At 51.6% G+C, this 12911-nt stretch overlaps 1 protein-coding gene across 2 annotated transcripts in view; it reads right to left on the minus strand.

Moving 5' to 3' along the window:
• ZFHX3 (zinc finger homeobox 3) overlaps window positions 1-12363 on the minus strand; it is a 159212-nt gene extending 146849 nt beyond the window's left edge. Inside the window, exons 1-2 of one of the 2 annotated variants that reach the window (XR_005360121.1) lie at window positions 9589-12363; window positions 4049-4545 (exon numbers count right to left, since the gene is read on the minus strand). Coding sequence is in view for 1 of the 2 variants with exons in the window: in XM_038538466.1 (XP_038394394.1) it covers window positions 4049-4545; window positions 9589-12304 (3213 nt within the window). In the remaining variant the exon portion in view is untranslated. The remainder of the gene's footprint in view (window positions 1-4048; window positions 4546-9588) is intronic. The other variant, XM_038538466.1, reaches the window with a different exon arrangement.
• Window positions 12364-12911: the final 548 nt, after the last annotated feature.

The following is a 12911-nucleotide window of genomic DNA, read 5'->3' on the forward strand; positions in this document are numbered from 1 at the left end:
TGTTAAGAAAAATATCAAAGGGAAAACCAGATTCTAACCGTTGGCAGGTGTGCACTGATTGCCAACTGTCCTTTCTGTACTCTCTTCCCCCAAGCAGAAGACACTACGAATTTCAGAGGGCTCGCCATGGCTGTCACATAGCGGAGAAGTCCACATAGACACATAAGAGCCCACACCAACTTGGAACGCACACGCTGGGGACTTAGGGCCTATGCTAGCATGGAGAATGGCGCAGTGTGGGCCACTCCTCTATTCAAGGTAGGCAAGAGCATGCCGCATCTGTGTGGGTGGAGACAGAGGGAGAGCCGGCAGGTCCTCAAAGAGAGGAGGGATCCACATACATGGGAAAGCAAAAGATGCAGAATTCACATTCTGGAGCTCGAGCCCTGATGGGAGACAAAGACCGTTCCCACAACACGCTTCCATTCTGGCTCAGGTGAATCACAGCAGATGGAAACCAGAAGCCCAGCCTCTAAGCTGGACTGGGCTGCTGGCCTTCCCACTGGCTCGATCAATCACAGTGCGCCCAGTAACTGCAGGTGTGAGAGCATGGGCAGAGGACCCACCACGCTTGAAGACACACCAAAAAACTGTCAAGGAATTCAATCCTGAGTGTTTCACAAAGTGACCTAGGGGCCCAGACAAAAGGAAGCAGCTTCCATCCAATGCCTGGGGCTCCCCAGCTCAAGGCCCCCTTCCTCACCAACACACACACAAACACACACACATACACACATACCCTCCACTTCTAGGAGGCAGGGAGGAAGAATTCACTGGAAAGGAATCTTGATTTAAAAACGTCTCTCACACAATCAAAACTTGACAATTCCATGCAAGGGTGATAATAGCACCAGGGTTTTTTGTCTGGTTCTGTTCTTCTCTGGGGAGGTGGAATGGAGGCACTGGATTAACGAAACCCTCTCTCAGTCCGGATGAGAAATTATCTCATGCTTTCAAGCATCTCAGTCTTAATAGAGCAACATATGTCCCAGCATTTATGACACCAAGAGAAGGGACTCTGGACCAGTGAGGTCAAACGACACACCAGAAAGCTACGCCTCTGCTTGCATCTCCTGAGACGGCTATTCTGTGTCCTCCAACATGAAAAAGGAAGAGGAGGGAAGAAAGACCTCAGTTGAAAGAGAGGGTTGGGAGACCCATTAGGAAGTCCACTACATCATGGCTGCTTGAGCAGGTGCTGCAGAAACCAAGTTTGGAAGTTGCCCTGGCCAATAATGAATACTTCACCAAAAGACCTGGGATGGGGTAGGGCAGGGACAAAGATGGGAGGGGGTTGGGGGTGGGGGATGAGGGTGGGCCATGGGGAAGGGGTGAGTAAGGAGGGCTCTGTGTGAGAAGCCTGGTGCCCTCCCCAGGTCAGCAGCATCTGGAGCTGTTTCTCTAGCAGACAGTAAAGAACTCGATTACATCCAGTTAACTGTGCTCTAAACTGATTATGCATGTGCTGGGCTAATGGATTACATTAGCAAGAGGAAAAATAACATGCAATCAATCTCCATTTACTACAGGCCACACCAGGGCCTAGAGAAAAACTGACTCTCAACCACCTCCAGTCCCCACCCCAAATCTCCAGACTCGTGACACCCCATGACAGTGAGCCCCCTCAGTGGCAAGAGAAGCCTGCTTTCATCGCACTGTGGGCCAGAAAGGCTTGGCTCAAGTCTCAGAACGAGCCCATTTGTGTTGTCATTCGGGAGTGGGTGAGAGCTCCCTGCCCCCACAGCAGAGCCACAGCAAGCCAAGGGACATTCATTACCCAAGGACTAATGAGACCAGACTAATGACCCACGGCTCCTGACACAGGGAATTCTGCTCGGAATGTGGGGGGTGCTCATCCCCGGGGGTTGTGCCAGCCAAGCACGTTGTCGGGGGACTTCCTTCAAGCACCAGCTCCCAAGTTCTATCCTGTACCCCAGTATCTATGGCCGTTCCACCTGCCTTTTATTAAGCAGGAGATTTCTCCATCTTTTGAATGAGAGAGAGAGAGAGAAAGAGAGAGAAATAAGGCTGGGGAGGATGAGTGTCCCTAGTTCAGCAAAACACATATGGAAACACACAAATTGCTTCCCTTACATCCACCTCAGAAACTGCCTCAACCTGACTCGTTAGGTGTGACCTGTGAAGTGGTCTGGGGACCATAAGGGATCATCTCAGTGAATCCACCACGTCCAGGCCCTCCAGAAGCAAAGCCAAGGGTGTGGTGTATATATTTATATATATACTCTTATTGGAGGATGCAGTGTGGAGAGTTAATCACCACCATGCACGTTTTATAATCTAAAGGGCATTTTTTTTATCCCCTCGGACGGAAGAGGCTGGCTTCTTGTCACTTCTCAACAACCCCCATCAGAGTTGCATACGATCTTCCATGGCCACACGGACAACTGAACTAATTTTGCTCAGTCAGGTCCTCTGGAAACAGTTTTTTTCTATGGGTTTTCCATCAGGTTTTCTTGACCACATCAGCAGCACCCTATGGCCACTTCAGACTTTTAACGTAAACTGATCACAAGGAGCCTTTTCTTTCAATGGGGGGACAAAACAAATCCATCCAGGGAGGTTCTTGCTCACTTAGAACGAGGGTTGGCTGCTTGGTGTGCAGACCTTCCCCCACTGCACCACACCAGCCCATTCACACTGGTGTCGGCAGTCAATTCCGGAACCTTCCATTCCCACTACCTTGTTCTTTCGGCCTTCTCCTCCTCTCCCTAACATGGTTTCTGACCCATGCTACACAGGCCTCCCACCAAGCTGAAAACGAGCAATTGTAAAATGAATCACAGTTACCAACCTCGGCAGAGACTGATATGGGGAAAGGACCTGAAGTCTTCCTTCGTTGGAGTCTCCCTTTAAAATCGCCATGAGTAGGAAGGGGATGAAACTATACGTCAGGGTCAACAGAAAGGCTCCCTTGGCCCAAAGATGTGGGAACTGGCGTGGAAGGCAACAAGAGGGGAGGGTGATGGTAAAAGGGAGAAAATGCAAAGGGAGGGTGAGGGTGTGGACGGTGTGTGGGAGGAGGCTGGGCAGATTTATGGCAATTTGTACCTGATTGTTCATACTAAAGCCATTATGGGATGATTAGAGAAAAAGGTGAGGCTTTAAGTCCAGTGAAAATCAATAGAAACGTCTGGAGCAATTCTGCCTCGCAAGTGAAAGGACTATTTACAGTATGTGAGCACCTCCTCCTCACCGTTACTGTCTATAGACTAAGAGAGAGCCTGGAGGGGGCAGGGAGGGGTGGGAAGGAAGGAAGGAAAAGAGGACAGTGGGAGAGGAGGAGGATGGAGGACGGGAGAGGCCCAGGGGAACAGGAGAGAGGAAATGTAAACATGAGGAAGAGAAGGGGCCACAGGACAAGGAAGCAGAGGGGCAAAGAACAAAGGAGCCCCATCAAATGATCCTAAATTTTCCCCACGGCATGTGCCACCTTCCAGCCAACTCCGTATTTTATTCATCGTGTTTATCACCCATCTCCCTGCAGAAGAATGGAGGCACTATGAGGGCAGGGATCTCCTGGTCTATTCTGTGCATCCAGAACAGCTCCTGGTATCGAGCAGGTGCTCGACATGTATCTGCTGAAGGAGTGAACGAACAAATCAATGAACCAACAAATAAATGAACTAAGAATTCCAGGGGCGTCCAGGAGAGAAGATAAAAGGGGGAGGGGAGTGGACGAGACAGAAGAGGAGAAAACAAAGCACGCAGGGCACGGGGTAGCACCAGAACGCAAAGGTACACAAAAGCCATAGCGAACAACTGTCGGGGAAAAAGCCAACTGTAAAGAGTCGAGGGGTTCAGTATCAAGCTGCCCTCCAAATGGGGCACATCTCAAAGAGAACCTGCAGTCACCAGAAGCTGCCACCACATCAGGGCTTCATGAGGAAGCGGATGCCAGCTCCCCTTCCAACACCCAGTCACCAACCAGGCACCAAATCCGCCGTGACACGGGCTGTCATCCGTGCCCGTCCATCCCCAAGTCCCGGGGACCCAACGTGCGCCTTCCAGGGGGCAGCCCGGGTCTTACCTTGTACAGCTTCAGGCTGGCCTCATGCCTGGAGTTGACCGTGTGCAGCCGCAGCTTCTCCAAGCTGTTGGTGTAATAGTCACACGCATTGCACTTGAGGTGGACTGGGTTGCCGATGGCCACACACTTGAGCCGCCACTCATTGGCTTTGCCGCCTTCCTTGATGTGGGCCACCAGCTGGTACTTCTGCACATGCTTGTCCGTCTTGCAGTGCAGCTGGAAGTTGGCCTTGAGCTGGGTGTTGTAGCGGCAAAGCTTGCACTGGTACGAGTCCCCCATCACAGCCTTCCACTCGTCCTCTGGGAGGCTGCGCTCCACGTTCATGTGCAGCCCCAGCATGTCCAGGTTATCTGTGGTGAACTTGTTGCAGACGGCGCACTGGAAGAGCTTCAGCGACGGGTCGTTGGTCTGGATGAAGCTCTCGCCCAGGTTCATCAGCTCCTCCGACACCAGCTGCCCGCCCCCGAGGCGCATGTCTAGGGGGATCTCACCGCCCACTGCAGGGAAGGAGAGGAGAAGACAATCAGAGACTAGGCTCACAGCTACGGCCCTAATGCCGGCGCCACCCAGCCTCCCCCACCCTCAACCCAGGTTCCAGGAGAAGAAAGATCACATTTAAAGTGTTGCAAGGTGCTGCTAACCGGAAACACCATCCCCCACCCCCACCCCCAAAAATTCAACTTTATGTGTTCAGATCTTTCCTAGGGACATTCTGAAACTTGTAGAAGGCTTCATGGTGTTGTGGGGTTTTTTTTCCTTTTGGAAAAAGAACACTTAGAACCATATTCTCTTGAATATTTCAATTCGGTCCCTCACTCAAATCCAAGAAAAGACAGGAATAAACATCATCCACTGGACACAACAAAATCAGAAACTCTAAAAGTTGGAAATTAGTTCCAGCTGTAATCTGAGATATGAAGCCTTCATGGTAAATCAGAATCAGGCCCAGAATGTATCTACCGCAGTGCAGCCCAACAGAACTTCCCGCCCTGTCTAATGTGCTCATGGCTGCCGAACAGTTGACACACGGCTAAATTGCAACCAAAAACCTGAATTTTTATTTATTTTTAATTCTTTCAAATTTAGATCGCCACATATGGCTAGTGGCTACTGCAGTGGAGAATGTAGCTCTAAATCTGAGATTTGGGGGACGGTTCCCCTGTTCCTTGGCACACCTCTCAGGTTAATATCCTAACTGCCCGTCAACAGTGCCAGCTCCTCCCACGATTCCCCAAGAATACAGTCACTCCCTTTCCTGAGCCCCCACAATGCATGGAACATAGGTCTGCTATGGGACATGTCACATTCTGTTGTCATCAGCCACAGGCAGAGACTCGTACAGAGAGCCTCTTCAGGGCAAGAGTCCAGTCTTCTCCTCACTGAGCCTCTAGAGAGTACCCAGGCCCCTGCACAAATGTTGTGCAGCACAAGGTTAAAAGGGAACCAAAATGTTACAGGTTAAGGAAATGGGTCAAGAGGAGTAATGAAATGCAAAGGTCAGCTAAACAGTTCCCAAAAAGAGTGAAGAAGGCTCTGCTCCTCCCTCTCCACCCCTGTTATTTCTCAGCCCATCAGTGTCCTGCATTAACCAAGGGATGGGCTCTCATTCACCGGTGGTAATTAATACTGCAAACTCTTACTTGTATCATGAAAAACGCTCAGAAAGAGCAATCTTCATTCCATTACCTAGCAGCATACTGTCAAGCAGGACGCTGAGCACTGGCTTCTGGTTTCCACCTCTCCCCCAAACACATGCACACTTGAGCTATTATGCTTGCCCCTACCCCTCCCCAAGTGATACTCAGACTTGACCTTTTACATGTGGTTGGACTGAGGTTATTTTTTTGTTAAACGACTGATTACAATCCAAGTTAGTGACTAATCAAATAAAAGATTTTTTTTTAATGATTTTCTTATTTATGCTACACAAGGCACGTCTAGTGAGATCACTTACAGGTTCTACTGAGCAGTCTGGCTGTGTGTGAAGCCTGTGGACAATCTAGCAAGCCACAGAAATCTTTTGCACGTGCATTCCACAAGGCTCAGGAAGCTTTTTTCTTGTCTTCTCCCTTGCCATCTCCCCTGGTGAGAGGAGCCGTAACTAAGACATTCTTTTTAGGACAAGAAAAAGAAGAGAAAAAAAGCCTAAAAGCTCCGTCCCTTAATGGGGAAGAAGGCCAAGTAGCATCCATGAAACACACGCGGTGTTCAGTAAAAGCGGAAACTGCCCAGAGGGTAAGACAAGGAGCAAACATATATTTGTTTCTGATGCCAACCACCTGAAGCATCACATCGTCTCCACTTTTTAAACTTAACCTCAGCACATCAATATTGCTCTAAAGAGAAATTCAGCTGTCACTTGCTGGATGCCTGAGTAAAAATGAGAAATCCTCAGAACATACAGAGGAAATAAGTCCCTATTCCCATTCCAAGCTCTTGAAATGCAAATCAAAGACAGACACAGAGAAGCAGTGAAATGAAGGCGACAGGCAAGCCAAAACTCCCTGGGAGAACTATACCTTGGAGGAACAAACCCAAGGCTTAGAATCCTACAATTCTGAAGAGCTAGAGGGAACTAATTCAGCCCCCAAGAAGAAAAAGTGGAGGAACCTAGCCCAGTGCACAGGAAGTTAGGAAGAGAGCCCTCTGTGAGTGAGAACTCAACAGAGGTTTACTCTTGAGCTACGCTGGAGAGATCACCTTGTCTTTGAGGGGGCACCCACGTCTAGCACTAGAATTTACACCCTGGCACAAGAGTCTGTGAATTAGCACACCTTCAGAGAGGCTGTGGATTAAAAGACACCTTCTAGACTCAAAGACAGAAGGCAGAGGACCCACTAAACCTCACGCAGGTGTCCTACAGCCAATTGGTTCTCTGGGTAACAGGCAGATGCCCCTGCAAGTTACCGGTTTCTCAGCGCTGTTCTAAACTTTATCATCGGGCAGCTGGGTGGCTCAGTGGCTGAGCATCTGCCTTTGGCTCAGGTTGTGATTCCAGAGTCCTGAGATGGAGTCTGGCATCAGGCTCCCCACAGGGAGCCTGCTTCTCCCTCTGCCTGTGTCTCTCTTCCTCTCTCTCTGGGTCTCTCATGAATAAATATGTAAAATCATTAAAATTAAATAAGTAAACTGTATCATCTAAAGGGCTTTCTGGAAGGATATTCAGATGGCCTCAAGCCTAATATCGTATCTACAAATGGCAGCAAAACCAACCAGACCAGATCCAAGGGTGCTGACCCTCTCCTTCGAGCCCTCCAGAAAGAAGGCATCCCCAGAATCAGCATCTGCTTGATATCACAAAAGAGAAGGTTCTGTCAAAGGAAGTAGGCCAACAGTAACTTTGTAAGCAGGAGTGTATTTCACAAAAATGTCTCTCCCCCTGCGGAGCCCAGCAATACCTCCTAACACCTACAGCCTTCTCACAAATGGCCTAATGGAAAGATCAGTAGGGTTGCAGACAGAACTGAATGTCATGGCTCTTTCACGTCTGCATCTGTTGGCTCCTATCGAGGTCATCTGACTTACACCGTAAGTCCTTTGGATACGTGCTCTCATACCCTCACCCACTCAGGATAAAGTACTTGTGATTCTCGCTCCATCTCAGCGGCTCTTATGGCCTGAGGTGGGCCCAGGAGGTTTCCAGAGACTGACCTTGGCTGATAGGCAGTAACTCTGAAAATTGAAGGGCCTTTGCTTGGCTGACCTGGGTAAGGTCCTTAGAAGAAAAAGCTCTGCTAGCTTTAAAAAATCAAGTATGGATCAGCTATGCACGTCCAGAACACAGGGATTCATTCTTCTGTTTCTTTTACATCTGCCATATGCCCATTATGCATGATGCCCTGCAGACTCACAGACACTTGTGTAAAAAAGCACGGTATTTTTCCACCTTAATTCAAGCCTTAGTCAAAATTACTGGTTTTCAAGGTAATTAAAAAGATCTCACTTTGACCCAGTATGAACCCATCCATTTTCTGTGTCTTCATTCCATTTACATTATATTTGATTTACTCCAAGATCTGCCTCCCCAAGATTTTAAATCTCCAGATGAGAAAACCCCAATTCCCAGAGGCTTAAAAAAAAAAAGTCTTACAGTATGATGCCACCCTTTGGTGTGTATCCCCTGTGGTTCACTCTGGGGACAGATAAGATGATTGATCCCTGTGCATCCATTATTAACCAGTTGGTAAAACATCTTCAAATCGTTTGGTAATAAAGGATCCACAGGTCAATATTCCAAAATAGAAAACAAGATTAAAGTAGCAAGGATTCAAATTTAAATGCATAGCAGGAAAAAACAAATTAAGTGCTATAAAATATAACTCATCAACAACAAATAGCACTAAAGCACCACACGAAGACATGCCGACTGGTGAGGCTTGGCCCCTGGCGTTAACCTAAACCATGTCAGAATCAAGATACACGCTCACACTTGGTTGCCGAGAACTTACTCCCACGTTGGTAAGGGAATACTGTTTAATCAGGCCAACGCTACCACTGGTCCCAGGAGGTTAGCAGGGGCAGGGGATAGGGACCCAGGCAATGCCTGTCTGAAGGACAGGTGGTGGGGACAGGAATGGCCCAACCATCACATGGTCCTCATGAAACTGACCCGTACATTTTCTTGCTACGGAAGCTCTCCCCCTAAAAGTGAACACGATGCTTTTCATGCAAAGACTCATGGTTTTGGCATCCAAATCCTACCCCCTTGATCCCATTCTACATCTATGACACCAGATGGTAAGATCCTCTATCCGGACACAGCCAACTCACCTTCCCTAACATGGGTTGTTTTGTCATGGTAACAAAGGCTCTGATAACCAGCATCTAGCGGATGTTAAAATTTCACTTTCTTTGATGTACAACTTTAGAATTTGTTCATTTTTCATCTAGCACACCACTCCCAGGGCAATTTAATTCCCAACTATACCTATCACTGACAACTCATGCAAAACAAAAAAGGAAAGGAACGGGTCTCCTTCACCAAGATCCTCATGAACACGCTGGAGAACTCTGAGCAACGTATCTGGATGGCACCCCGCTCCGCACAGACCCAGCCTTTAGTTATCTGAATAAGGCACGCTACGGTTTTGAGTTGCTCTTACGGAGAGGACTGTCCCCCATTTAAAACTCGAGCTGCAAGTGTCCTGGAAGTTACAGTGAACATCGAATGGAGCCCCAAAGCTTCAGGTAATCGTGGCGAGTTTTCAAACTGGGAAAGGGACGAAGGAAAAGAGGACGGGAAGAGAAAGGAGAGTAGACCAGAAGCCAAAAATTAGAGGCAACACTTAAATTTTCATCCCGGCCTGTGGGAGCCAGAGTGGAACCGTGTGTCTGCTGGACGCACACGGAGGGGGGGTCCTTGAGAAAAATATCTGATCATCAGACACTCGAGGCCACACCAAACAACTCTTGAGAGAATTAAGAACCAGCCGCATCCACAGGACTTGACAGAACCAACCGTATCAACGGGGACCTCAGTCTATCCTCACTTCTCCCCAAACTCAAGTCATCAGAACAAACACACGCGCGCTCAGCCTCACCTAGAGCAGGCGTCATGGCGGCCATGGGCCCGGCGGGGTCCAGCTGGAATCCGCTCATCATGAACTGCGCGTCCGAGGCGGCGCTGTCCATCTTCAGGTTGGGCAGGTTCATGTTCTGGGCCAGGTAGTACTGGTAGAGCTCGGCCTCGGCGGGCGAGGGCAGGCTGCCGAGGCCCAGGTGGCGGTTGTGTTGAATCTGGGTCATGTTCTGCTGCAGGAGCATCATGTTATGCATGTGCTTCTCGCTGGTCATGTGGATGCGCAGGTTCCTGGCCACGTTGGTCTCGTAATCGCACACCTCGCACCGCCAGGTGGGTTTGGTTTTTGGTTTGGTGGGCGAGGGGGCCCCGCAGGAGCTGCCGATATTGGCCGCCGCGGCCGCCGCCGCCGCTGCAGCTGCGGCCGCCGCCCCGGCCGAGTGGCTGAACACCTGCTCCCCGCCTCCATTCTGCAGGTTCTGCATGTTGTTGAGATGCTTGTCGGACTGCATATGAATACTGAGGTTGCCTTTGGTAGTTGTGGAGTAGTTACACACCTCACAGCGGAAAGGCTTGTAACCACACGTGTAGCTCTCGCCTCGCGCCAACCGAGGGTGGGGCTGCCCACTTTTGCAGTAGACACAGGAGCCCCCCGGCTCTGGGTGCTTCTCCTTCATGTGTGCCTCCAGAGTTTGCTGGTACTTATAGTGCCAGTTGCACTTGGGGCACTTAAGTGTCTTACATGAGTTCCGAGAATGCATCATGGTCATGTGGCCGCCCAGCGAGCGGGAGGAGCCCAGGACCGTGTCGCATTTGGGGCACTCCACGCCACTCCCCGAGGGGCACTCCCCAACCCCAAGCTCGCAGAGGGAGCCAGCGTGCTGGTGATGGGGGACAAAGCCCCCATCGTCGCCCTCTGTGCTTTCATTTGGTTCTGGTGCTGTGGCATTGTCTTTATTGGCACTTTCGTCAGCAAAGTCCAGCCTCCTGCCGCCCTCTGCCACATTGGCCCTGACGCCCTCACTGTTAAAGCTTAAACGGTTCCTCCTGTTCGCACCATCAAAGACAACAAAGGAAGAAGCAGAGTTAGAACTAGTAGAAGCTGTGCCCCTCGACAGGGTCTGGAGCACATTAGGCATTAAGGGGGAGTTAGAAATGCTTTGGTTTGAGAGAGCAAGGTCCTTTTTGCTGCTGCTACCTGCCGCGGCCCCAGACTCCTCATGGGCTCTGTCCTCCACTTCGTCATCCAGCTCGCTTGGAAAGAGTCCTTTGCAACCCTCGTCTTCCTCCTCCTCCTCTTCCTCCTCCTCCTCTTCCTCCTCCTCCTCCGCCTCTTCTTCCTCCTCTTCCTCCTCCGCCTCCTCCTCGGCTGGCTCTGCTTTCTCGGAGAAGCAATCGGGATCACCCACTTCTTGCTTCTCTCCTTCTGCTGCCCCAGAGTCCTTGCCCTCTGAGGATTTGGTAGGACTGGAGGCCAGAGGCCCCAGGGGGACTGAGGTAATGGGGGTCTTCAGGACCGAGCTGGTGAGCCCGCCAAGGTTCAAGAGGGTGCTGGGGGTCAAGATGCCAGCCTGGGGCTGCTCGGGGCCAGCAGCAGAGCCGGCTGGGAGAGCCTCCTCCCCTTCCATTCGAATGCCACTAAATTTACCATAAAAACTGTGTCCGGGGCTTATGAGGTTAGCTGTGGAGACTAAAGGGTGTGGAAAGTTTTTGTTTTTTGGTTCCAAAAAACTTACAAGGGGTTCCTTGTCTTTGCCGATCCCTTGGATGATAGCGGAGATGTTCTTATTGCTAAGAATTTTCCGCTCGTCTTCACTCAGGGTCATTCGATGGTCGTGCACCGCGTGGGTCACAAATGAACGGACGTACCCGAAGGAGAGTTTGCACAAGAAACACATCAGGATGGGCTTCCTCTTGCCGTAGAGCACAAAGCCATCGAATTTGGACAGGTCCACATTGTTGGGAACATCTTTGGATACGCAGGAGCTTTTGGCAGAGCCGTCGCTGTTCAGGTAATCCTTGTTGCTTTTGTGTCGCACGTCAAAAACGCGGAAGCTGTGCAGGACGGGGCTGAGACCCGTCAGGGCTGAGGTATTCGGGAAAGCCTGGTCTGGGCCCTCAAACCATTTCCCGAAGGATGAGGCTATGTGGAAAGTGTTGATGATCTGTGGGTAGACTGGTGCAGCACAAGAAGGGTCCCCTTGTTTGCCCCCCGCCCCGGGGAGAGAGTTCAGGAAGAGCGAAGGGAGAGGCCCACTGCCACTGCCACAGGCGCCCCCGCTTTGGGTCAGCTGGCTCAGGCTCTCGACAATGTAGGCCGAGCCATCGGGCTGGTACACTATCTCCCCAGCCAGGTTCTCCACATCACTCTCCTCGTCCCCCTCCTCACTGGTGTCGCTCCCGCTCTCCTCTCTCAGGGGCAGCGGGGGGCGCGCGCTGGGGCAGTGGTGCTCCATGTAGGTCTGTAAGCTGGCGAAGGAGGCCGAGCACTCGTTGCAGCTGACCTCCTTGCCGGCGGGCTCGGCGGTGGGGCCGGCCGAGGCGGTGCTCTCCGCGAGGCGTTCATTGAAGGGGGCCCTCAGGCTGTCCAGGGGCCCGTGGGTCTCGCTTGTGGACTGCTCCATGCTACTGGGTTTGTCGGGGAGGTGGGTGCTGTTGACTTCAGTCCATTGCTGGTGCTGAGGGATACCGCACCCATTGTCCTTCCCCGAGACGACAGGCGAGTCACAGCCTTCCATGGTAAGGCCTGCGTGGAGCTTTCATTGCACCCAGTACGGATCGGACCTGAAGAGCGGAGGCAAGGGGGGAGAGGAGGGAGAGAGGGGGAAGAGAGAGAGAAAGGAAAGAGGTTAGGAGGGCCGAGGCTAGGTCCCGCACAGAGCACTCTAACAGGCTTCCGTCCACACCCACAACAGAGACCGCGAGGGCCACGGGGACCCCAGCGATCTCCCCACGCCGTCCAGCGAGCGCGCGGAAGGCGGGTGGCACCAGCGTCTTTAAGGCCAGGGTCTGCGGCACGAGTGGGGAGCACGGGGCAGGGGGGGGCACACAGGAGACTCCCTCTTTGTCTTCGGACTGCCGGCTGCTCTACCCCTGGAGAGACCAGTTCGACTTTCCGTTCTCTGCAAGCACAGCGTTCGAGTGAGGACCGGCCTCGAGCCACGGTGGAAGAAGAGGATGGTGTCACCTCGCCAGGCCGGGCCGAGGACACAGAGAGGCGGGCCGACGGCACACAGCTGGCCACCACCGAGTCACTGCTGGCTGACCACACTGTCTGCGGGCCAAGGGACCACCAGGAAGGGACGGACGAGAGGAGGAGGATCGTGTACCCCCAGAAAAGGCCTG

This window comes from Canis lupus, chromosome 5, assembly GCF_011100685.1.
Source record: "Canis lupus familiaris isolate Mischka breed German Shepherd chromosome 5, alternate assembly UU_Cfam_GSD_1.0, whole genome shotgun sequence".
NCBI lineage: Eukaryota > Metazoa > Chordata > Mammalia > Carnivora > Canidae > Canis > Canis lupus.